At 41.8% G+C, this 26,506-nt stretch overlaps 1 protein-coding gene across 1 annotated transcript in view; it reads right to left on the reverse strand.

Moving 5' to 3' along the window:
• The window catches only part of ARHGAP31 (Rho GTPase activating protein 31), a 167,826-nt gene that overhangs the window by 20,093 nt on the left and 121,227 nt on the right, over positions 1-26,506 (reverse strand). Inside the window, exons 5-7 of the mRNA XM_063446470.1 lie at positions 16,224-16,331; positions 15,689-15,840; positions 6,947-7,136 (exon numbers count right to left, since the gene is read on the reverse strand). Coding sequence (XP_063302540.1) covers positions 6,947-7,136; positions 15,689-15,840; positions 16,224-16,331 — 450 coding nt within the window. The remainder of the gene's footprint in view (positions 1-6,946; positions 7,137-15,688; positions 15,841-16,223; positions 16,332-26,506) is intronic.

Genomic DNA, 26,506 nt, shown 5'->3' on the forward strand with positions numbered 1-26,506 from the left:
AATAGAAGTTGTACCGATAGAGCAGTAGAGACAGTATTGCACAAAATAAGGAGGGACACAAGCTGTCCATTTGAACAAAGCTTTAAAGTTGCCTAGAGTAGTTGGTTAAATACTTGGGAGTAATAGAATAAGGTGGTAAATCAAATAAGGTACGAAATTCCCTGTTAGTCCACTATTCTAAGCTCCTGTAAACTCCCCCCAACACCTTCGTGGGTGTTCTATCCTTGGTAGAACGCTGTGCTATGTCCCCTTCGACTGCTATCATTAGACAAGTCCAGCTTCTATTGAAAAATAAACAGACATTCTGCTAACGAAAATAGGAAAAAATAATAAATAAATAAGTGTCAATAGAGGATTCCCTCGTGCATCGTGATGTGCTCAGTGAGTGAGGGAGATCCAAAACGAAAAACCCTCACTTTTTGGATCTCCCTCACTCACTGAGCACATCACGATGCACGAGGGAATCCTCTATTGACACTTATTTATTTATTATTTTTTCCTATTTTCGTTAGCAGAATGTCTGTTTATTTTTCAATAGAAGCTGGACTAGTCTAATGATAGCAGTCGAAGGGGACATAGCACAGCGTTCTACCAAGGATAGAACACCCACAAAGGTGTTGGGGGGAGTTTACAGGAGCTTAGAATAGTGGACTAACAGGGAATTTCGTACCTTATTTGATTTACCACCTTATTCTATTACTCCCAAGTATTTAACCAACTACTCTAGGCAACTTTAAAGCTTTGTTCAAATGGACAGCTTGTGTCCCTCCTTATTTTGTGCAATACTGTCTCTACTGCTCTATCTGTACAACTTCTATTAAGATTTAAAGGTATCACATTTTCTTTTCTTTTCCTCTGTGGACTACTCTACCACCATACAATTTATATTTTAGCATAATTTGCCTTGATTGGTATTGGGGTATTGAGACATATCCACTTAGGATTTTTTTCAAGATGAAGCATTTATTGGACACTGACACATTGTATCCTCTCTACAGTTTGTTTAATAAAGTTACAGTGTCTCACTGCTTATGTTAGGATACGTGTGTATCTAGTGTTTCCAAATATTCATATGCTTTTCTTTAGTGATACCTTTTTCACATTTGGACACGTCCAAGATACATGTCCAATAAATTAGTGTTCTTTTCCAAATACCAGGTTGATTGGGAGCGTTCCCCCTTTTCTCTTTTTAAAGGGGAGCTATCCAATCTGCACATCTTTCTGTAATTCTTCTATCATATCCCCCCTGTCTCGTCTTTCCTCTAAGCTATACATGTTAAGATACTTCAACCTTTCCTGGTAAGGAAAAACAAAGTTAAAACCAGTGTTAGCACGTATCTGCGCTCTAACAAAAAAATGTTTATAAAAATAAAGTTGTAATAAATCTCACCAATTCACATTCACAAATGTTGATATATAAATGACCCAAAGAGTTCAGTGCTTTTATAGTGCTACGTATAATGACTACTATCACTAGAGTGCAGAGTATACTGATATACTTGGTGCTTCTGTGAAAAGGGACACTCCACTGCCTAAGTAATAAAACTATTTTTAAAATCACTATTTTTTTAGATATACCCCAAATTAAACCATTTATGGATATAATAATGTTTTTTTTTTTTTTTTAATGTGGGTATATTTAAAAATAGCTTGCTAAAGGCCTTTGCAAGCCTTCCCCTTCTAACCCCTCCCAGACCTTCTGTGGCTGTCCAATCACAGACTTTCCAGTGCAGCTCAATGAGAAGAATTTGTAAGGCAGGTGCTCTGGGCAATTGCTGCTTCAAGTTTAATTCCACTGAGCTAACCAAACCAGGAAGTAACAGGATCAGTTGTCTCCTTGAAAGCCAAGGGGGTGTAACAAGGTTAATTTATAAAAGTGACAATTTCTGTGGAAATCTTTGTGTAAAATTGAAAAATGAGGACACACTTCACACATTAAGAATTTTAGCAAGCTAAAATGTTCTACGGGTCCGGAGTGTCCCTTTAAGGAGTGCTTATGGTTAGCTAGAACTTAGGTGTGTTTAAGGTTATAGAGAACTTATGGTTAGGGTTCGGAGGTATGGGACTTTGGGGGACTTATAGTACCTGTCTTTAAGATGCAGCAGACTGTGACTCTTATCACTCTCAATCAGGCTGAGGGGGGGGGGGGGCAGAGATGCATCTAATCTTTATTATAATAAAATGCCTGCCAGGCTCCTTGTAGCTGTAGCTTTCAATTCATGTTTAAGTCTCAAATGTTCTAATGAGGAAATCACGCACAGCACACCGTGCTCGGCTTTGTTCCGTAAGTACGCTTCTATGTCCTTTGTACACTTAATGTCTTTGTTCCAGAGAGCAATTTATACAAAAGATCTGAGCTGGGAGCCATCATTTCCATTGTCTTTTACCAGCAACTGTTTGTTATTTTAGTGCCGGAGCTAATTACAGCGGCCGGGGATTGATGACGTGCATTCGGCTAGCATCCAATGTTTGCTAAACTCCAGATTAGGCAGCGTTTATCTATATAACCAGGTACACACACTAACTGCAAGAACACAATATGCCTATCTGTCACAAGAGCAACAAACTGCACGCCAAGTCATAATTAAGTAATCCTCAATTGCAAGCTCTTGTGGTATCAATTCCATCAGTCTAACAACATCTTTATGTAATGCGTAAAGGGATTCTATAGTGTTAAGAATAGAAAGCTGTATTCCTAACACAATAGTGCTCTCTGGTCCCTCCCCTTGCAATACATAAAGGGTTAAAACCCCTTTGTTTACTTACCTGCTTCTAGCGCAGAGGTGGTGTATCCAGAAGGGTTAAAAGTTTAAAACGCCTGTGAGGTATTCCCTACACCTATACCTTAAATCTTATATACCACAAACAAATTAGGTAGAGCAAAAATGATATACTTTCCTCTCTTCTTTATGTATCTAGAAATGCTGTAAGGATAGAGAGATATAAAATAGTGCAGATATCTTTAAAACATATGTATACACTCCGAGTAGAGCCATATACTAGCCCTGGCTCTGGTGTGGATCTTTTTGGGTGATCCAAATGCCCCTGCCGATAATATGGAAATCTGGATGCGTTCCACCAGGGGGGGGGGGGGGGGGGGGGGGGGGGAGACAGCGAAATTAAGAAAATACCGATATATAAGGAATCCAAGGGCATAGCAACATAAACAGAATTGATACATATGTTATAAAGAATAAAGCACTATTATATACCTCTCTATCTTTACAGCATTTCTAGATACATTAGAAGAAGAGAGGAAAGTATATCATTTTGCTCCACCTAATTTGTTTGCGTCTCTCTGCACTGGGTTGATGTTTCGCCTCCTCTGACTTCATCCGATGGGCGAACCCAATGAGTGCATTAGGTCCTCCCCATATGAAAGCATTGAATCAGTGCTTCACTATAGGGATTTCACCGACACTGGATGTCCTCCTGCAGAGCATTAGGACGTCCAGCGTCACTTAAACGACCCAGAGTCCAGTAAACTCCCGGAAGCGCCACTATTGGCTGTCTACTAGACAGCCACTAAAGGCTGTCTTAGCACTTTTCTCAAAAACTGCAATGTTTTACATAGCAGGACTAAGTGGGACAGGGACACTGCACCCAAATCACTTCAATGAGCTTCAGTGGTCTGGGTGCATATATTGTCCCTTTAATCTTGCCATATACCAAATACAAGAGATACGAAGAGTCAACATAGCACAGCAGCATTTCTCAAGGATATTGGTGTGAAGGAACCTAAAGAAACACTCAGGGCACCATAGCCACTTCATGTCAATGAAGTGGTTATGCGAAAAAGAGAGGACCACAGGCACTCCAAATTGAAACCGTATGCAGATTTATTAGGAAAAAATGCAATGCCAAGCAACGTTTCTACCAACAAAGAGCTTGAAAAAGACCTTTGTTGGTCGAAACGTTGCTTGGCGTTGCATTTTTTCCTAATAAATCTGCATACAGTTTCAATTTGGAGTGCCTGTGGTCCTCTCTTTTTCGTGTATTATTCTGAGATTGCTGGTCCTGATCCGGAGTACCCTTGGCCGTTGGGATTGAGTGCGGTTCCCACTATCTACTTTGCGAATGAAGTGGTTATGGTCCCAGGAGACCCCTCTTACCTTCAAGTATAAAAAAACGTCTTTTGAATGGTTTAACACTGAACTGGAGTCCTTCAGGTGCTGGTCTAGTAGAAGCATTTGCGGCCATAGAGAGTACGGTTTCGAAATCTGACGTACATTTTCTTGACAATCTATTCATTGATAAGTCCGGAAAGAATTCTAGTGGCAGGGATGGTTAAACTTGGCATGTTAAAGAACTAAACTTCCCATGATTAAAGGGGAATTGTCACTTTCAGGACTTTTTTTATTATATGTATCCCTAAGTTTAACAAACATGTATTTATGACAATTAGAAATTAAGCTAAATCTCTAATTAAACTAGGTTTCTATTTCTTATATCTATCTGAAATGTTTGGCCTGGCTTTAACTGGAATATGTCATTTGTGAAATCTGTACTATAGAATGTAAATTAACATGGAGCCTTTCATGAAACTAAGTTAACATATTGCAAGTAATGTTCAATGATTTATTTAATGGTGTATTTTCCAGGGAAGGGACAGTACCCCTTTAAAGGTTCTGTTACCTCCTCTTCCAGGTTAGTAATTAACACTGTAGTAATGCGGGTGCTGTCAGAAGAAACGCAGAATGTTCGGGAAAAAGCAGACATAAGCCTGCCCATAACAGTTACAAACAGTGACACTTCACAGCTATCTCCAGCTAAAAACAGAAAAAAGGAAAGAAAAACAAAACTGAAAAACAAGGGTCATAGGAGAGACCCGATCCATTCTGTCATAAGAGAGACCCGATCAACTCTCACTCACTGAGAAAAACAAGGGTCACAGGAGAGACCCGATCCACTCTGTCATAACAGAGACCTGATCAACTCTTACTCACTGAGAAAAACAAGGGTCTCTCTAATGCAAACAAAAAAATAAAAATGTATAATATATATGCTATATGTTACAATTTTATAAAATATTATTGGCTCCATAAGGGCTTAGTATATGCAAGTCATGTGGCTCCAGTATTATTATTATTATTATTATTATCGCCATTTATATAGCGCCAACAGATCCGCAGTGCTTTACAATATTATAAGGGGGAGGGGGGGATTTACTATAAAATGTAATATGAACCGAAAGGGCCCAGTATATGCCAAGTCTTCTCGAAGGGGCCTTAAAGATTTTAATATTGTTAGGGATTAACCCCTATTAATAAATGACGAATAAGGGTTCAAGAGATGTCAAGTGACCACTGACCCCCGGTGGCTAGGGTCTGCTAAGCCCCAACCACTCCCTAAAAATATGTCTCTAGCTACTCCCCTCACACTTATAATAATGAGAGGGTCAGAAGAATCTAAAAAAAATAAATAAATGTGTGGCACTGATAGGGTTAATTTATTATCACCAAGTGATATTGTGCGCGTGGTTTCACTAGGTGTTACACCACTAAAGGGGCTTTTTTAACCATTGATACTGCAACACTATTTAGTGAATAGCAAATTGTTTAGTAATGTCTGCGGTTTCTTAGGTGGTGCTATTGCTCTAAGCAAAACCCTTCACTAACTGGCATTGCAGCAAAGTCACGTCAGACAATAGATAGAATTTTGGCATAACTTTACTCGAACACCAAAGCAAAGTCCAAAACAGTCTGTCAGGCTCTAGTAAATCGAGCTGAATATACTTTAGAGACAGACAGTCCTCAGTCAGCTCCTCTAGGATGCTACATGAGATAGAAGTGAGATAAACACCAAATAAAACTGATTAGCAAAACTCTGAACTTGAAATATTAATTACACCTAGAACTAGACAAAATACAAATGTAGCTTCTCCTGTGAAAGTCCACGCTTGACCTCCTGTTAGTAGCTTGTGACCTTCCCATTGAGCAGGAAGTAGGAGGGACGGACACTTCCTCTTCTAAGAAGACAATGTTAAATGCGTTGAAAGAAACAATAGGAACATATTTAATAAAGGAAATGCAGTCAGTCACGTCATTCTCTCTTTGTGTTTAGAGTATATAGTACGTTGGCGTCTAAAGCAAACTTATCATGTATGTTATATGCAGTATGTGACCCAATGTTCACAGTGTATGCTTGCATGGACACAGCAGGCTGGACGTCACCCATATTTCCAAATTCATCATAAAGATCATGCAGTAAAACAAATCCAAAATGGATACTCTGCTATAAAGCTGTTACATTTCTGCATTTGTACAGGCAAGTAGTGGCAGACTCTCAGACTAGGAAGAGCTTCCACCAGTCAGGAGCCTCTCATTCTGACCCATGGATCTTCCAGTCATCCTTTCAGTCTAATCACATCCCTAATCACAGTTTTCTAAATGGACTAACGCATAGAATTCTCCTAGACCACAATCAGACCGCCCCCTCCACCCCATATACCTAATTGAAGAATTAAAAAAAAATTATTGAAAATTCAGCTATTCCATAGAGCACAATCCCTTAATCAGATTAAACAAAAACTCAGTTTTTAGAAAAGGTGCATTAAATCCCATTTGACTGCAGCAAGAAATATGCCTCCATTCTGTCCACCATCACCTGTTCCATCCTAGAGCAAGAATTCTATTCACAAGCGTGTTTTAGCTCTACACAAGCACCAGGCAAAGGGGGCCATTATCCACTTACTTACCATAGCTACCACCATGATCAGCTGCCCACAATTCCTGTTGCCTGTTTATGAAATTCATCATCTTCACTGAACTGTCCACCCTTACATTTATTGAACGATCCCAGCATACAGAAGTAGTTACATTAATTATTAATACAATACATGGCTGACTCAAAGCAAACAGACCTTATTTAACTAATTGGAGAACTAGAAAGCCTAAAGGAACCTTAGCTGAGACTATAAAAGCTGAGGATTATATTTGGAACTCACTTGTTCTCAGGTAGATCGATGACCGTATGGAATAAGGGAGGGACGATTTCTGGAAGGCTGTTTTCCCTCCTCTCTTTTCGGGCAGGATGTGTGGCTGACAAGCTCATGGCTTGTGCTTCTTGCAGGCTTACTAGCTTCATAGGCGATGATCCAGATGGCAAGGTCATGCTCTTCACGATCACTCTGCACTCTACAGAGATACAAAATGTACACCACAACTTAGGTCAACGTGTTTTGAAAGGGAACTTAAAGGACATCCTTTTATCAAGTAGTGAAATAAATAGATTATTTTAATTTTAAATGAAGTATATTTAAAAAACTAAACAAAACAGAAAAACCCATGCAACTTGAGTCAGACAGTCTTTGAAAACCTGACAGTTGATCTCTATGGTTTATCCCTGCCTCACACTCTGCATGGAAGCTGGGAAGACCATAGAGACTAAGACTGTCTGACCCAAGGTACATGTATATGGCTGAAGGATTCCAGGAGAATGACTTAGAAACTCTTGAGATACAGATTACTCTCCAGGATTATGCAATTATAGAGATGCGTACACATTCGGGCTAATTGACCCAATTTTTGTAACCATCGTGCTTTACTCCCCGTCCCTATTTCTTTTTTCTGTATCACTTCCTGATATATGAAAAAATCTAATAAACATTGATTTAAAAAAAATAAATAAAAAAAAATTGATAAACAGAGCTGAGTCCAAAACCAGAATCACCAAAAATGCTCTTGGCCAACAAACACTACGACAAGGTAGAAACAAACTGAGCTATATTCTTATATTATCCTGGTACTGAAACCATTGACACCAAAAAATTACATGAACCACCACGGCGCCAAGAGATTATGCATGTTCCCGAGTGGTATAAGATGCCAATTCGTGAAGCGGTCACTTAGAGAGTGGAAGCCAGAGAGTGGGGGATTCGTGACACTAGGCAAAACATTTTTTGGGGCCACATAGCTATATTCATAAAGATTAAATCCAAATAGTACACATAATTAGGCACATTTAAACGTTAGCAAATCCTAGTATGAGGCCCGTGGGTTGCGGCCATCTGTGGATTTTAGTACATGTATTTTTAAAAACGATGTAATTGCTTAATCTGAACATTGTCGCATTACCAAAAGCAACACATCTTTTAACTTTGTCCTTTCCTACAGTCACACAGGAATAAAAGGTCTGTGTTCCTTGACTCCCCAGCCAAATAGCCAGAGAAGTGCCCTTGAAAACAAGCCTGTGCTTTAAGAGCTACAGATGTTTTGAAATCAAAGTTTCAGGGCCACCAGACTCTGTCCTTAAGGGCAATCAAAATAATGCTCTTATAGGAACCGAACCAAATAACAGGTCATTTACTGGCACAGAACAGAAATTTCCACACTGATAGAGCAAAGAACAACATTAGTCTCATTAAAGCGGCACTGTTATCCCCCCTGAAAAATACGTAAGTAGAGCGTACGGAGGACTGGGGAAAGAATAGAATGTTAAATGTATTTATTTATGTAACGTCTCTTTTAGAGCAGAATAATCTAGGGAGGCTGAATTCGATTTTTAATTGTATAAATCATTTTACTAAAATAATACAAAATTAAGGGTGAAGCCTAGACAGTATGCAGTTAATTTAGAAAAATGTGCCCTTTTTGTCAAACTAGTTCTATAAATTTAGCGTGGAGTTAAATGTTGGGACAGGCGATGGCACAAAGAGTTCAACTAAGCTCCTGGGTGCCAGCCCAGCTCAGCGCATGTAGAATCATTGATCTTTAAAGAAAATCTCCCAAATGTGTGATCCAGTGCAGTCAGGGGGCGTATATTTTACAGGTTATTAAAAACTAACACAAATCAGAATGATATTACATGTTTAATGGTTAGGACCAAATTACTTAGGACCTAAAAGTTTCAACAGTGTGTGTACTTATCCCCAGGGCCGGACTGGGAGAAAAATTAGGCCCGGGCATTTTTTTAGCACAGTGGCCCACTAAGAAGGGGGCGGGGCAGAGAGGGTGTGTTTCGTCATCACCAATGACAAACACGCCCCCTCTCAAAGTGAGCGTTGGGTCAATCATCTTCCAGGGCAGAGCTCTGCTAAAGAGCTCTAGCACGAGAAAAAAACAAACCTGTATTTGTTCTGCACAGTGCAAGCAAACTTAATAACATGCTTGCACTGTGTTTCCTTGCAACTTGTCTCTGGTGTCTCTATACCAGGAGATAAAAGGGCCAGGAAAGAGCATTGTGCATGTGTTTGGAGCCTGCTTGTGGGATTGCGTGTGTGTAGAGTGAGTTGATTGTGGTGTGGTATTGTGTAATAAGGTCGGTTTAAGTCGTGTTGTGTTTGTGGTGTAATGTAATGGATATGTGGCTAGGGGCTGTAGAGAATGTGTGTATAGGGGATGTATTAACTGTGTGCCTACAGGCTATAGTGTGTGTGTGTGTGTGTGTGTATAGGTGATGTAGTGGTTGTAGAGTGTGTGTTTAGGGGTGTAGCATGTGTTTGTTTACAAGGAATCTAGTGTGTGTATAAGGGATCCAGAGTGTGTATGTTAGGAATGTAGTGTGTGTGTATACAGGAATCTAGTGTGTGTTTGTAGGACCCAGAATGTGTAGGAGATCTAGTGAGTGTGTGTATATAACGGAATCAGAGTGTATATAGGGATCTAGTGTGTGTATATGATCCAGAGTTGGGTAAGGGATCTAGTGTGTGTCTGGAATGTAATGTGTTTAGGGGTGCAATATGTGTGTGAGGGGTTCAGTGTGTGAAAGGGGTGCTGTAGTGTGTGTGTATATATATATATATATATATATATATATATATTATATAAATATGTTTGAAAGTATTGTGTGTGTGTTTGGTGCAGTGTGTTGGGGTTCTGTGTGTATGTGTGTGAGGTGCAGTGAGCGTCTGTGAGGGGTGTGGTGTGTACGTGAAGGGTGCAGTATGTGTTTGTGATGGATGCTGTGTTTGAGGGTGCTGTGTGTGATGATGCTGTGTATGTGTGCGAGGGTGCCGTGTATGTGTGTGAGGGTGCCGTGTATGTGTGTGGGGGTGCTGTGTGTGATGTGTTTAAGGGTGCTGTGTGTGAGGGTGTTGTGTTTAAGGGTGCTGTGTGTGTGTGTGTTTTGTGTGTGAGGGTGCTGTGTGATTTGTGGGGGTGCTGTGTGTGGGTGCTGTGTGAGAGTGTGCTGTGTGAGAGTGTGCTGTGTGTGAGGCGTGTGTGATTTGTGTGTAACGGTGCTGAGTGTGATGTGTGTAAGAGTGCTGTGTGTGAGAGTACTGAGTGCGATAGTGCTGCGAGTGATGTGAGGGTGCTGAGTGTGATGTGTGTGGGGGTGCTGAGTGTGATGTGTGTGGGGGTGCTGAGTGTGATGTGTGTGGGGGTGCTGAGTGTGATGTGTGTGGGGGTGCTGAGTGTGATGTGTGTGGGGGTGCTGAGTGTGATGTGTGTGGGGGTGCTGAGTGTGATGTGTGTGAGGGTGAATGTTAAAAGAGAAAAAAAAAAATCTAAGAAGCATGCATTATATCCCCCCCTCTCCCTTCTTACCTTTAGCCTGGGAGGGGAGGGGGGGTCCGGCACGGTGGTGAGTGGGAGGGGGGGGGGCCGGCACGGTGGTGAGTGGGAGGGGGGACCGGCACGGTGACACCTTCCCTGGTGGTCCAGTGGGTGAGTGAACTCTAGCCTGTGGGCTAGAGTTCACTCTCGCGAGATCCGGTCGCCATGGCAACGACCGGATCTCGCGAGAGGAACCCGGCGGAGCTGCAAGATAGAGCTCCGCCGGGTCCTCTCCCTCCCTCCCCAGCCGCATGTGCCTCAGGTCTATTTAAATGGGCCGGTGAGGGAGATCTTTGATCTCCCCACCGGCCCATCGTGGCAAACAGCGGGGCCGGCGCTCGGGTAGTGCCGGCCCTGCATAGACCGGCGGGGGAAGTCCTGGGACCTCCCCTGCCGGCCTCGGCCCCTGCCCACCGCGGCACACCGGGCATTTGGCCAGTCCGGGCCTGCTTATCCCTTATATTTAATAAATCCACACCACTTTAGTTATTTGTCTGCTGGAACTGGGAACCTCTGTCATGATTGCTTGTCAGTGACTGATACAAACTCTGCCTATTGTGACTGTCAATTACTTTAAATAGAGCATACAGAGAGGATGAGATACAGAAACGGAAATGGCAATGTTTACCCATCTCTGCTGGGACTGAAATGGGTTGTGATGTTATAAAAATATAACAGAGCATCACATAAAAAAGATGGTAACACAAGTTACCGGCGATTTTCAATACTTCATTCAATTGTGTCATTTTGGGGTAATTTCTGGGAAGTTACAGTTCCCCGGTAAAGCCAAATGCTGTAAACCATGCTGGTAAATGTGATTCAGCTACCGTAGGTTAACATTTCTACATAAACTCATGAAGAGAAGAACACTTTATCTGTAACAGACAAAGCAAGACTTGATCATCACACTCACATTTACATTAATCCCTCTTTGCTACACTCCCCCCTTCTCTCATCTCAAGCCCTGCACTCATTTCCCTATTCTCTCTCTCCTGCTCTAACCCAATCTCACCCTAGTCGCCGGCCATATAAAACTCATTCCCACCTCCTGTCACTATCTCTCCTCCTACTTCTGGCAGCTGGTGACGTCTCTCCCTACCCAAGGCCCCTCACCTCATCTGCTCACACTAAAATAACCAGAAACCATGCAAACCTCCTCCAAATACCCTGCAGTTTATCCTCCTCTACCAAAATTCAGTGTGCACTCTGGAACGCTCGCTCCATTTGTAGTAACATCAAATCTACAGCTATACATGACCTCATCATCTCTAACTCACTCACAATACTGGCACTCACTGAGACCTGGCTGTCCCCATCCGATACCGCTACTCCTGTTTCTTTATGTTTCGGTGGTCTACAGTTCTCCCATACTCCTAGACACGACTGTAAAGGAGGTGGTGTAGGCATCCTTCTCTCCCCTCAATGTACCTTTCAACCTATCCTCCCTATCCTTTACTTCCTTTGAAGTTCACACTGTATGCCTTTTTAAGCCCACTCCTTTAAGAATTGCCATCATCTATCGCCCCCCACCCGGTCACCCTAAACTATTTATTGAACACTTTTCCTCCTGGTTACCCCACTTTCTTTCCTCTAGCACTCCCTCTCTCATACTTGGGGACTTTAATATCCCTATCAACAAGCTCAACTGCCCTGATGCCTCTCGTCTGCTCTCTGTAACCTCCTCCTTTGCACTTACAGAGATTTCTTCCTCAGCAACTCACACTGCAGGAAACACTCTTGACCTCATCTTCACCAATCTCTGTACCACCTCTGATCTTTCCACTGTTCCATTTCCTTTGTCTGACCACCATCTGCTAACATTTAACATCTGCATACCCCATACCAAAATTTCACCACCATCAACTCTCCAACCTCGCAGAAACCTCAACTCTCTCGATCTCCAGCACTTCTCCACCAAACTCCAAACACTCCTTTTACCCATCTCAAATCTCAACTGCCCTAACTCTGCAACCTCACTCTACAACTCCACTCTCTCCTCTCAACTTGACATCATGGCACCTCCTACAGTTAAACGCAGCAAGCGCCCCCTACTAAAACCCTGGCACACCAAGCTGACCCGTTACCTCCAAAAATGTGCATCTCATTTCACTGAGAAGATCTCTACAATGAGGAAAGAGATTTCTAATTTCTCTCCTACCCCTATCAATACATCACCCAACCCCACTCCCCCTGCCATCCTATGCTCATTTGCACCTGCTACAGCACAAGAGGTTTCTGCTCTGCTCCTGTCCTACCGCCCCACCACCTGCTCCCTCGATCCTATTCCCTCGCATCTCATCCGCACTTTGTCTCCCTCTCGCTAGCATCTTCAATCTCTCCCTTTGCTCTGGCACATTTCCCTCACCCTTCAAACATGCAACCGTAACCCCGATTCTGAAAAAGCCCAACCTTGATCCCAACTCCCCATCCAACTACCGCCCTATCTCGCTACTGCCATTTGCCTCCAAGATCCTCAAGCTTCTTCACATTCTTCGTAACTTTGGTCTACGGGATACTGCTCTCTCCTGGTGCTCCTACTACCTCTCCCAGTACTCTTTCAGTGTTTCTGTCTCTGGTTCTGCCTCTTCTCCCCAACCCCTCTCTGTTGGTGTCCCCCAAGGTTCTGTCCTTGGCCCCCTACTGTTCTTTATCTATACTGCCTCCCTTGGTAAACTCATCAGCTCCTTTGGCTTCCAATATCATTTATTTGCAGATGACACGCAAATCTACCTGTCCTCCCCTGATCTCTCTCCACCCAGCTTGACTCGTGTTTCTGACTGCCTCTCTGCTATTTCCAACTGGATGGCTGCTTACTTCCTTAAACTCAACCTGTCCAAAACAGAACTTCTAGTTTTTCCTCCCTCAAGTGCTGCTACTCCTGTGTCTGTCTCCATCCAAGTCAACGGCGCAACTATCACCTCTACCTCACAGGCTCGCTGCCTAGGGGTTCTTTTTGATTCTGACCTCTCTTTTACTCTCCATGTCCAATCGATAGTCAAATCCTGTCGCTTCCAACTCAAGAACATCCGCCCTTATCTAACGGACGCTGCTAAGATACTGATTCATGCTGTTGTTCTCTCTCGCCTCGACTACTGCAATCCCCTTCTCATCGGTCTTACATGTTCCCAGCTTGCACCGCTGCAATCTATAATGAATGCGGCTGCGAGGCTTATTTTCCTGTCCGGTCGCACCTCCCACGCCTCCACGCTCTGTCAGTCCCTGCATTGGCTTCCAGTTAGATATAGGGCCCAATTCAAAATTCTGGTGCTTGCTTACAAATCCCTACATAATGCTGCTCCAACATACCTATCCTCCCTCATACACAAGTATTTTCCGTCGAGACCCCTGCGCTCAGCCCAAGACCTACGCCTATCCTCTGCCCGGATCCCCACCTCTGACCTCTCGCCTTCAAGACTTCTCCAGGGCTGCACCTATTCTTTGGAACTCCCTTCCCTCCTCAATCAGACTTTCACCCAGCCTCCACTCCTTCAAAAAACCTTTGAAAACTCACTTCTTCATTAAAGCGTATCAATTAAACTGTCAGCAGGTTTCTCATCCCCCACCCCATGACTCATTGCAACTGTCAAAAATGACCTACCAAGCACTCAATAAACCCTTCTCTAACAAACTATTTAATTCCCCTACTTTAACCCTTTGTGTCACTATACCCCACTCCCTCTAGCATGTAAGCTCATCGAGCAGGGCCCTCAACCCCCTCTGTTCCTGTACGTCCAGTGGTCTGATCTCAATTATGTGTCTGTTAGTCCACCCATTGTACAGCGCTACGGAATTTGTTGGCGCTATATAAATAATAAAATAATAATAATAATAATCATCAGAGAGGACTGGTCTGCCGTGTTATGACCCAGCTAATTACTAAGTGACAAACATTTTGCCAAAGGGTATCTTCAAGTTGAGCTGCCCAAATGTTCATTTAAGCCAGAGGTATCTTCACACACATGGGGATACATAATAAGGACCACAACCTTTCTTTTGTCAATATAGGTCCACGGAAATGGAATTACATAGTAATAAAACAGAAACATAGCAGTAATTTTGAGGATACCCCATGGCAACATCAACCACGCATTTAATGATGTATCCACTCAGGATATAATATAGGTCCCTATACTGAAAGTAGACGGTGCTTCAAACCATGGATGGGTTGAAGGTCATGAAGAGAAGCAGCTCACAACATATTGAGAAAATAGACACATTGGACAAAGAATGAAAGGTAACATGTAATCTATAATCATCAAAGGCAATAAAGTGCAATGTAATGGCACAAAGGGCTGGTCAACAGGGTCAAGAAGAAAGGAGAATCTAATCAACAGTTCAAGTGAACCTCCGAGATGACAGAATACATAACCTTTATAGCTTTTAATATTATGTCTTTTGTACACGGCAAACACTGTCCACGCAGCTTAATCTGGAGACGTGTAACCTGTTATCCGAGCTTTAGGAGTTTTAAATTAGGAAAATCAGCTTAGCTTGAATACACAGTTCTCAGCAGAACATGGACCAAAAAGTTCTATTCTCCCAAATTGTCTTTTCGTTTAATAGCAGAAACAGGGATTTGCAAAATATTGAACTTGATGGACCAGAGTATTTTTATAACCTCTATTACTATGTAACTTTTACTATGTAATAATGAAATTCCAAGACATCAAAAGAGATTTGTTAGTATAACTCTCCGAACAGATATTCATAGTAGTTTTATGTTACCTTCATCAGGAACAAACCTGAAACAAATGCAGAGTTTGAGAATCTCATTTTAAAATTAATCATTTCAATGGTTTTACACAATCTAATAATGAGGAGTTGTATAACAACTGTGAGCGAAACATGACTAAAGAGCTTTTGCTAGCCCTCCCCTCCCCTTCTTACTCCACCAGTCTTTCTGTGGTTGTCCAATCACAGACTTCTCAATGCAGCTCATTGAGAAGTCTTTGCAAGGCAGGTGCTCTGGGCAATTACTGCATCTTGCGTATAGCTCCACTGAGGTAACCAACCAGGAAGTAACAGGACTAGTTGTCTGATTGCCAGCCAGGGGGATGTAACAAGGTTAATTTCTATTGAAATTTGCACTCTCTGTAAAATGAAAAAAAGAGGACACACTTTTCACACATAAAGCATTTCGGCAGGTTAAAGTGCTTTAAGGGTCTGGAGTGTCCCTTTAAGGAGGCCCTTACCATCTCTTGGAAATGGTTTAGGTGAAGACGGTGGATTCTTGTTGAAGATCTGATCCACATTGTTAAGGATGAACTCGATGACAACCTGTTGGACTCGCACCTCCAGAAAAGCTGCATCCCCATTGCATCCTGCATCTTCTATCTCTTTTGACCTTGAAAAAGGAGAAGTAGAGACAAAAATGTCAAACTTGCTTTCACCGATTTATTGGTCTCAGGATAAAGCACATTAGGGATGATACACACCTGTGGAATTCTCAGCTCCCCCTGTCTCACTCACGTTAACAAAGTACACACTTGTAGCTATCATGACATTCTGATAATAGTGTCCCCTCTTCTTTTCTCGGCATTTGAAAATTAAGCCTTAGACTTTACAGAGCTTCACTAAATCTCTGTTTTTTTTCTAGACAAACAGAGAAAAACCACTCTCTTTCACCAAGAAATGTATACTGCAAGCACGTTCTTTAACTGGTCTGAGTGCCGTAGAATCTTGAATAGACATTTACGGTCACTCTTCATACATAGGAGCGCGACTGACCTGAGTAGATTAGGTGCCCATACAAGGGCCAGGTTTCGAATGTGCATGTTGGTCATGGCGCTGTGGGAGGCTATATTTGTCAGGTGCTTGCTTAGGTATTCCAGAGTCCTGCAAGATGGAGACAAAGACACATATGACGTTATCACACCCATGCTAATAAACAATGTAATATCACTGCAACGTCACAGCAACTGTGTGACCAGATACCCCTATTTAAAGTTACAGGTCACTAAGACTTATTCTACAATTGAACAAGGTCCTTGAAAATGTTTTCAAATCTGATTAAGACACATTATCCATATGTAATATTTATATTAAATTGAAATAATTTGTTATTTTGTTTTTGCAATAAATCTGAAGTGAAGATAGACTGGACAATTGACCTGCAGCTTTTGTTTTTTTGCTTTAAATAACATAAATTCAATGTAGATACAATAATCTAAATCGGTAAATGGGTTAGGGAGGGGCGAATCCAATTTTGAGAAAATGAAGACTTCCCAATCCTGAGTCTTAAATATAAACCTGAATAAATGGATCCACTAGGTAGCTCATTACAATACTTTATGCTTTATAGATTCAGTGAGGTGGATGTTATACGAAGGATGACACCCACAAATCTCTGAAGATGGAGGTGGATGTTATACGAAGGATGACACCCACAAATCTCTGAAGATGGAGGTGGATGTTATACGAAGGATGACACCCACAAATCTTTGAAGATGGAGGCACCGGAATGGAGGTGAGGTAAGTATATCTTGATATTTTACATTGACTATATCATGTATATTTATGATCTATGATGTGTTCAGTGTATTTTGGAGCGATGTAAGGTAATTTCATTTCTAACTTTCAGGTTCACTTTAAGCACTACTTTTTGTAATATTGTAATTAAACATTTACTTTTCCTTTTTCATTTATATTTTATGAATGTATAATGCAGGCAAGAATAATGTGCTTTTTGTGCACCTGTTAAAAAATAATAAAAGATTGGATTGAAGAAACCAACATTTTAAAATTCACCATTTCTGCTTTTGCTTAATATCCAGTAAGAATCTCTGGAATTCAGCAACTTTTGAAAACGTACATTAATCTCACAGTATTCTGTCGACTAGTTTCAGCCAATCCCAAAGAGAAATCTTGCTGGAGTCATGCACTCTTTGTAACATTGAGTTTTTGTTCGATAAAGGTATTAAAATCTTTACTGAGTTTCCTAGCCCAGGGCAATGCCCTCTTTAAACTTTGGACCGATATGTATTGCCAAGCTTCTGAGCCAAATCCCTAAATATGAGCTAGCCAGAACAATGCTCACAAGAGGTGTTCCCCGTATGAATATCTGCCTCATATATTGTTTACTCATTTTCTGGTAAAAAAAACAACAACCAGATTTATAAGTTTTAAGGCCAAAGACCTGTAATTGTGGGAGGTGTTTAGCACCCTATATAACCCTTTCCTCCCTCTTACCTGGGCCGTTTCGTTCTTCACCTTAAATTGTCCCATAATACCATCAAACTTTTTCTAACTGGTGTTCAACACCATCCACTTACTACCTTCCTAAATTACAAGTCTTTCCTTTCCTCTTGCCCTAAAAGGAATATCTTAAGAGGCATACAAAAAGTAGACCGCGACTTCCCATTGACAGACCCAAATTTCAGGCCCAGTCTGACTTACTGGACACTAAGCCATTGACACAAATAATTTAATAAAAGCTGCCATTTACATAGCTTTTTACAGCTTCCTAAGACCAAGGGAATTTACAATCTTAGTCTTAAGATAAACATTAAAAAAATCACAGCTGATTATGTAATTAGTCTAAAAAATTCCAAGATTATCCAATCCGGCCAACCATCAGAAATGTCCTTGTATCCCACTGAAAATAAGTGGTGCCCAGTCAAAAGACCTAGATCTCTACCGTCAAACCATCATGGATAAGCCACCTAATACACCCCTTGTCACACTTGATTATCGGCTCACCACATAAAAATGTATATTTTACGCTAGGACTCTGTTCCTAAGACTTGGTCTCAACCCTGCTTCTTTCTCTGGTCAGTCCTTCAAATTTATGGCACCACCAGCAGCATCCAGTATTGATACCCAGGTCCACATCATTAAAAGGCTAGGATGTTTATAACAGATATAGTCTTCAACCCGAGAAAGAGTTGTGGAAAGCTTTCATGAATTTTGGCTTTATAAGAATATATGCAATGGCCGAGCATGTTCGTTTTGATTTGTGATTCAGAATTCCACCCTTCGCGCCAAAAAAGAGATAATTGAAAAAGATGATTAATGGCAAAGGGACAGTCACTAAATGTTGATTTAATTCACAGATCAGGGATCAGCAAGCAATGAAAGAAAGAAAAAAAGAAGGGTCAGTAAAAACAAAACTATACATTTTTTTATTATATATTTAATACAAATTTTATATATCAATACATAAATACAGTGGGACCTCGGTTTACAAACACCTCGTTTAACATAATTTTCGGTTTACAAATGAAAATCCATTGAAAATTATGTCTCGGTTTACAAATGTGTTTTGCAATACGAAGCAAGATTCCCCAGGATGCATTGCGCCTGGGAGGTTTATAGCACCGCCCCCTGCATGCTGGAGCCCGTGGGTAGCACATGGCGTCAAGTGTGGAGGTGTTGGAGCGGTTTTTGCATTAAGTTTTGGAGCCATTCTGGAAATTGTTTGCAGTTGTTTTGGGACTTTTTGGAGCATTTCTCAAGCTGTAGAAAGGTAGGTAGCTGAGCTTTGTCGTTTGCATGCCTTTTATTTTGTGTTCTGCATTGTAGGTTGGTTTCCATGCCAGCTCATTTTGACTTATTTCTGACCTCCAGAATGGATTCATTGGTTTTCAGTGCATTCCTATGGGAAACCACGTTTCGGTTTACAAATGTTTCGCAATAAGAAACGTCCCGGAGAACGCATTATATTCGTAAACCGAGGTCCCACTGTATAGAGATTTTTAATGCTCCATCCATGGGCGTCCGGAGGGGGTGGTAAATGCCCCTCCTGGAAATTTCAATTTTCCCTTCTTCCCCACAGGTACCAATGCAGGATAGCCTGAAGTGGGTACTTTGTTTAATAACTTTAAAAAAAATAGGCTGCACTTACAGTTTGTGCTTAGCCACACTCCACATGAAGCAGCCGAGCGTTCACTCCCGTGAGAGCAGGGATAGACTATTATCACTGCTCCCTCCTACCTGCAAGTGGCACCAAACTGAGCTGAGCTCTATGGTAGGACTACCAGTCCTAAGCCACTCAGACACACTACACCAGAGCAGGTATTGAGAGAATTACTATATAATTGGGAATGGACAGACAGGGAGGGTATATGGAGAAAGGGACAGAATGAGGGGTGGGGGAGGGGGGAATATGGAGAAATATGAAGGTGGGTGTAGGGAGTTATTAGAAAATTGACACATGGAGAATGGAAACATGGAGAATATGAAGAAAGTTTAAGGTGTGTATGGAGGGGATATGAGAGAAGGGGCACAAGTTGGGTGGGGGGTATGAAGAAAGTTGAAGGTGTGTGTGGAGGGTGTAAGGAAACCTAGTATATCCAATACTCATTCGGTAGTTTCCTTCCGAACGGCCAGAGCACCAGTGACTATAACTCTCCGTTCAGCAGATGAAATAAACGATTCCAATACGAATGCAATAGCTTTACCAGACGATTCCCTTAGTAAAGCATACGAATACCCAAACATCAGCCGGAGTCTAGAAGAAGGGTGCAACAGAACTAACTTTTAATGATGCCACACTGGCTTTTATGCAAGTCCCCGTGCAAGGGGACTTCCCACAGGGAGGGACATGGTACAGCCAATCATAACAAGAAAAATAGTTATACACTCCCATTGCAAACATACAATTCCCTCCCCTGGACCTGGAGATAACATAGGCAAATAACATAATAACTTAATTATCTCCACGCAGAAAAAGTACAGTTTTCCACAATTTTCAGAACACCCCTAAAAACATGGGGTATCCCCTTAACAGTCACATCCCCTGATAGCCCTGATCTGGGTGACCAACATATCCAAAAATCACCCAGATCAGTTCAGGGGGTTATCAAATTCCATGGAGGTCTTAGGTAACTGGCTTCCCACGAGGCGGCTGCTCAAAACAGTTCCAGGAGTTTGGGTGGTTTTGCCGGTCTATTTTGTGAAGATGAAATAAACGAATAATCCCATGAACGGTTTCCCCTGGCTCCTAGCAGCAATTGATCCCCTCATACAAATGCACAAAAGTAACGAACAGCGCTCTCCTAGCTGTTTGGGAAACAAAGATCCATCGTTCGTATGTTGGGACTGGTGTTCGGGAAGTCGAGTGTCCGATTTTAGTTCCAGACACTCGATGACCAAGTCCCGCTGCCTTTGTTCGCACAAACAAGATGGCCGCCGTTTTCTTAGCCACGTGGCGTTCGGCAATACGAACGGCGGCCGCACAGGTAGAGGGTTTAATGAAAGCATGCTTTTGAAGTTAACGAACCAGGGGGGTGTTCCGCAGTTACATCTACCGAATGAAAAGGGGAGAAATACCGAACACAAAGAGGGATTTCTTTACAGAGGGCTGTATCAGCATGCTGTGCTAGAGATTGTGGGAACCGCGAGGGAGCATGGTAGATAGACACGCTCCCTCCTCCTTCGGCCCTCAGCATCAGTGACAGGAGTGCCGCCGGACTGGCGAGGCTGCCACCCGGCTGCCGGCTCCAGCGTGGAACGCGGACGGCCCCCTCAGAGTGTGTGCCACCGGACTGGCCACCCGGTGGCACCTATATGCGCAGCGCAGCCCCCAGATGCCGCGGCCCACCGGGAAATTTCGCAGTATCCCAGTGTGCCAGACCGGCTTTGTGTACTAATGGGGTGCATTGAGTAGTGTTAATATTAAAACAGATTAGACATTGCAATACTGAAATCAATGTCAACTTGATTCTTCTAATAAGATTTTGCATCAGGTTTCTTAACTCTTTGCCTGCTTGCGCTTCATGTGATAATGACTATGCCCCTCCCCTTAATGACACTGTCAAAATAGGGCCGAGCATGGATGTCATTACAATCATGCCCCCCCCCCTCCCCCCCCCCACCCCCTGAAAATATTCCTGCGGACGCCCATGGCTCCATCTCTTTTTCCCCCATTATTAGTTACTTTTTCTCATTTGATCTCTGAACCAATTGGACTTTACAATATATGCATATTTACATTATGTATATATTTTGCAGGACACTGATTGTACAATTTTTGTGCCTTTTTAGTTTTCCTGAATCATTTGTTGCTAACAAAATTCAGACGAGCCAAATTGCCCGTCCCAAACTTTTTTTTTTTTACTTTTGGCCAAATAGGTTCAGCCCAAACAATTTTTTCCGCGGTGAAGACATTTATTCAATATTTACTTTTTATTTAACAAATTCTGATTACACAGTCTAATGAAGTGCACTCCATACAATCACATTTTCCAATCTGCATTTTAATAACTTGGGTATTTTTATTGGCCCACACGTTTAGGTAGCACGTCTCACAACACATTATTTTTACTAACTTGAGAGTAAATTTTTCAAATGTCAGACGGACCTATATTTTATTGCAGTAACAACAACCCTAAATTTTGCACTTGCTGTATTTTAAGACTAGACCTTTTATCGCTTATGTTGTGATACTTTAAAAACCCTGCAAGCTGTTGAACAATTCTAGGGTTCTGGGGCCCTCAGTGTTTGACATTTTATGTGATTGGATCCATTTTTTTGAGGATTACCTTCCAAGACATTCTGGAATCGAGCAGGATAAATAAACCAGGCTTTGCTTGAGAAGATCTGCAGTGACAGACTAAGAAGAACAGCATTGAAAAGGCTCAAAATACCACAACAGATGTATATAAATCCTCACGTGTATACAGCATGTTTTAAAAAGTTGTGGCAACATTAGCAGAGCTGTATATAACCGCATGGAGCCTTTAGCTTCTTCTACACGCAAGGATACGGAACATGTTATAGGAATTTAGTGAAGGTTCCCATGTTTACACATGCCTCGAGTATTCTAGTGAGGAGGAATTCTAAGCATCCCGAGGAATCGATACGTTACTCTATATATGGTTCATTGTATTGAATCACAACTCACTACAGCTTGTCCTTGTTTAAAATTAGCACAGGTTATATCTCACCGAGAGACAAAACAGTTCTAGGGGACGATAGAATAAAAAAAAAAACTAAACGCGAGATTGCCCATAACAGTCTGTCAGTGTCAGTTACCAAAATCCAAATGCTCTGGACCAGATTACCAAAATCAACCTGGTACCATTCAGAGGCATGTCTGGATTTCGTAATACAACATCCGGATCACAGAAAATATAGACCAGATTTCAGCCTGTCCTGAATATTAACTATACAGGAAAACACTTTACAGACGGTCCAACACACTCCAATAATGAAAACATGTATTTAGGTCATTGAATGCATACTCTTAATTAATTTGTAGTATTTATTAGACTTCTGCACAAATCCCTTTCAGCTGCACTGAATCGGCGAACAAATCGATTAGTTTGTGTTTTTATCTGCCGAATTGATCCGTTTGTCCATAGATTGACAGGCATTTAATTTGTTCAAGGCAGCTGAAAAGGGTTTGTGCGCAAGTCTATTATTTATTACATTTTTAATATTTGATTAATTGATTATTTTAACCATTTGCTAGCCGAATGTTTGCACTGCCAATAGGCAAATATTGCGGATATCCGGAAAAGCAGATTACATTTATTTTATATTATTTAGAATTTTGAGAATTAGGATATTTTAAATTCGAATTTTGCCAATCCAGACTGCATCCATTCCTTAGTAAATAACTCTGTCTGAATTTGTTACTTTGATTTATTAACCGTGTACACCGTCTAGCGTGGTACTCACCTTTACCCAACACTACATTTCCAGTAACCGAGTCACCCAGTATGTGGCAGAAGCATCTTCAAATCAACGAGTGGCCTGTACAGTTGTGGCTAGTGCTCCTTATAACTGTGTTACCCACTAAACTTCTGAATCAGATGTTTGTAAATAAACCCACAAACAGTGAATTGTTGGACATGTAGAGTGAATTTTAGGCTGGAACTGCTGAAATTAAAATATTGCTGACCTGGAACGAGCAGTCCTGTAAGCAGGAGCATTTCTGGCGGTGGTGACAGGGGCTGGAGGTGCAAGCAGGGTCCTGAAAGGACCCAGGTCTAGTTTTGGAACCATTTCAGTTTAGACCCGAATCTCCTGTAATAGTGGATTACAGAACCCTCTTAACGCACAATATTTGAAGCTTATTAGACAGCACAGTGGGGGCAGGGGCAGGGTTTTAAGCCAGGTATGAAAAGTTTTAGATGGTGAGAGCACTCTTAATTAAAATTGCACATTACCCTTATCATACACTTTGGTATACCAATGCTTTAAATATCGGTATACCAAAGTGTGTAATAAGGGTATACCAAAGTGTGTAATAAGGGTAATGTGCAATTTTAATTAAGACTGCTCTCACCATCTAACGTTTTTTTCACTGTGTGGTTTATGTTTTATGTGAAAAAGTGACTCACATAGGTGATAGTAGCACCTTTATTCAGTACTCTGAATTCAATCAAAATACAGGGTATATTAGTGTTTAGAGTGGGGCTTACTGCATAGTATAGGGCTGGTTTTGGGAGGGGCTTATACCAATATATACAGGAGGGCCATAAAATATAGTCAAGGACTGAAGCCCTGGTTTTGTTGCCACTAACAACCCTATGATCTTTTAAACTCATGGATGAACTCAACACAGATTGCAGAGTTATTGTCTGGTTTATCAGCAAAAACCTAACTATTGGATATGAGCTAACAGTGAACAGTATAAAGAAATGACACAGTAAGGTGAGCGAACTGCTCCATTATTACCGGGTAATTATTTAATGGGGAAGAAAGTATGTGTTTGCCATGACGGATCCCAACAAAGTGTGACTGGGCACACATACTGTAATAATCCTGCAAATATCTCAAGGAAACAATTAATGAAGGTCAAATCGGAGAGATATTCACTCTTTATATATGCGTTCTGTGCCAGCTGATTACATGGGCCAGCAATCAAGATTTACCTTCTGGTTATTAATCAAAGTGTAATGATGAGAAATTGTATATCTCCGTTCCCTGGAACTACTGCTGTGCGACAGTCGAGGGGAATGTAGAGGACACTGTGACAACAAGCGTGAAATATTTTATTTTTATCGCCAAAATTTCTGTCATTCGATCCAAAATAAAAGTGTTACCAATTCTGCAACAAGTTACAGAAAATAGAATCTGTAAGTTCATCAGGAGAACATGACCAATCAGTTATATTAAAAGACAAGCAGCTGCTCCAAGTGCAACCTAGTATAGAAGTCAAACCATTCTAAAGTGCTGTAGTGGTTATTGTTGACTATTTGGCTTGGGACTCTATAAAAACTGACTGCTGCATTGTACATTGACAGTAACATTGTATCCTCCAGCAGGAGCAATGATTATATGTACAATGATCAGCCATAACATTAAAACCACTGACAGGCATAGGCGTGCGCACGGTGTGTGCCGGGTGTGCCTGGGCACACTCTAAACCCCGCATCCCGCCTATGGATTGAGACCAGCAGGGGAGATCTCAGGATCTCCCATGTCGGCTCATGCAGAGCCAATGCTATCCGAGCACCAGCTCTGCTCTAGGCCTCCATGGGCTGGTGGGGAGAGCAAAGATCTCCCTCACTGGCCCACAGCAGCATGTAGGGAGGCAGGAAAGGACCCGGGCAACTCTAGCCAGCAGCTCCACCTTACTGTGGCAACGCTCAGATCTCGCGAGAGTGAACTCTAGCCCCGCAGGCTAGAGTTCACTGTCCACTGGACCACCAGGGATGGCAGCAGCACGGTTCCCCCCTCCCTACATAAGGTAAGAAGGGAGGGGGGATATTAACTAATCTGCCCCCACCTCCACCCCCACAGTCACCCAAACATACAGCACACACAAGGCAGGCTGGCGGAGGCAGTGTTATGTTTTGGACAATGTTCTCCTGGGAAACCGTGGGTCCTTTGACACGTACCTAGAGATTGTTGCAGACGACGTACCACCCCTTCATGGCAATGGGGTTCTCTGACTGTACTGGCTTCATTCAGCAGGATAATGCACCCTGCCACAGTGCAAACATTTTTTAGGAATGGTTTGAGGAACGTGACAAAGAGTTCAAGGTGTTGGCCTCCAAATTCCTCAGATCTCAATCCGACGGAGCATCTGTGGGATGTGCTGAACAACAAATCAGATCCATGGATGCCCCAACTCACAAATTTCAGGACTTAAAGGATCTTCTGCTACTGTCTTGGTGCCAGATACCACAGGCCACATTCAGAGGTCTTGTGAAGTCCATGCCTCGATGGATCAGAGCTGTTTTGGCAGCAAGAGGGAGAACTAAATGATATTAGGCAGGTGGTTTTAACATAGTGGCTGATCAGTGGTTAGGGATAATCACTGATACAGAGTTAATTTAATCTGTATGTATGAATATGTATGGGTATGTATCTACATATGTGTGGTTTTCCAGTTAGTTAAATTGTTTTATGTATTTTTAATGAATCAACTTTATATTGGTTAGCGTGATTATGAATAAGAAGTTTTAACAGAATTATATATGGATATCTGCTCCTCAGAGCATTAATCACATTTGATTTAATTTAAATACAAAGCCTTTGTTCAACTATAGTATATTTCTTTTCGTTTTAAGTGAAGGTTTTTCTGTCTGTAAGTGTCAGGAAAAGGTGCCGTCTGTATCTATGACAGGATAAGGTTTTGTCTGTAACTACGTCAGGAGAAGGTGCTGTCTTTATCTATGTTGGGAGTAGACACTGTCTGTAACAAGGTCAGGAGAAAGTATCGTCTGCAGCCATGTCAGAAGAAGGTGTTTTTATAAAAGTTCTGCTTTTTCGAACATTTTGTTTCCAAGACGACAGGAACTAACTTTGTCCCATTGCTAGCTCATACATGTTATTTTTACAATAATGTTCTGAGTGGGAGTGTTTTTCTTGCAGTACCAAGTGTCTGATCTATTGTGCTAGAGATGGAAACTGCCACCATGACTCCTGAATGCGTTACTTAGTACATTACTCATGCAATTCTCTAAACAGTAAACTGTGATGAACGGATACAATGAGTTTAAAGAACTCTAAAACCAGTTTTACAACTGTGCTATTGTGACCTGTATTTTGCAGTCAATAACCACTATTTAGTAGATAAAACCCTTCAATACTAATGTCTTAAAATGACTCATGCA

Source organism: Pelobates fuscus, chromosome 1, assembly GCF_036172605.1.
Source record: "Pelobates fuscus isolate aPelFus1 chromosome 1, aPelFus1.pri, whole genome shotgun sequence".
Taxonomy (NCBI): Eukaryota; Metazoa; Chordata; class Amphibia; order Anura; family Pelobatidae; genus Pelobates; species Pelobates fuscus.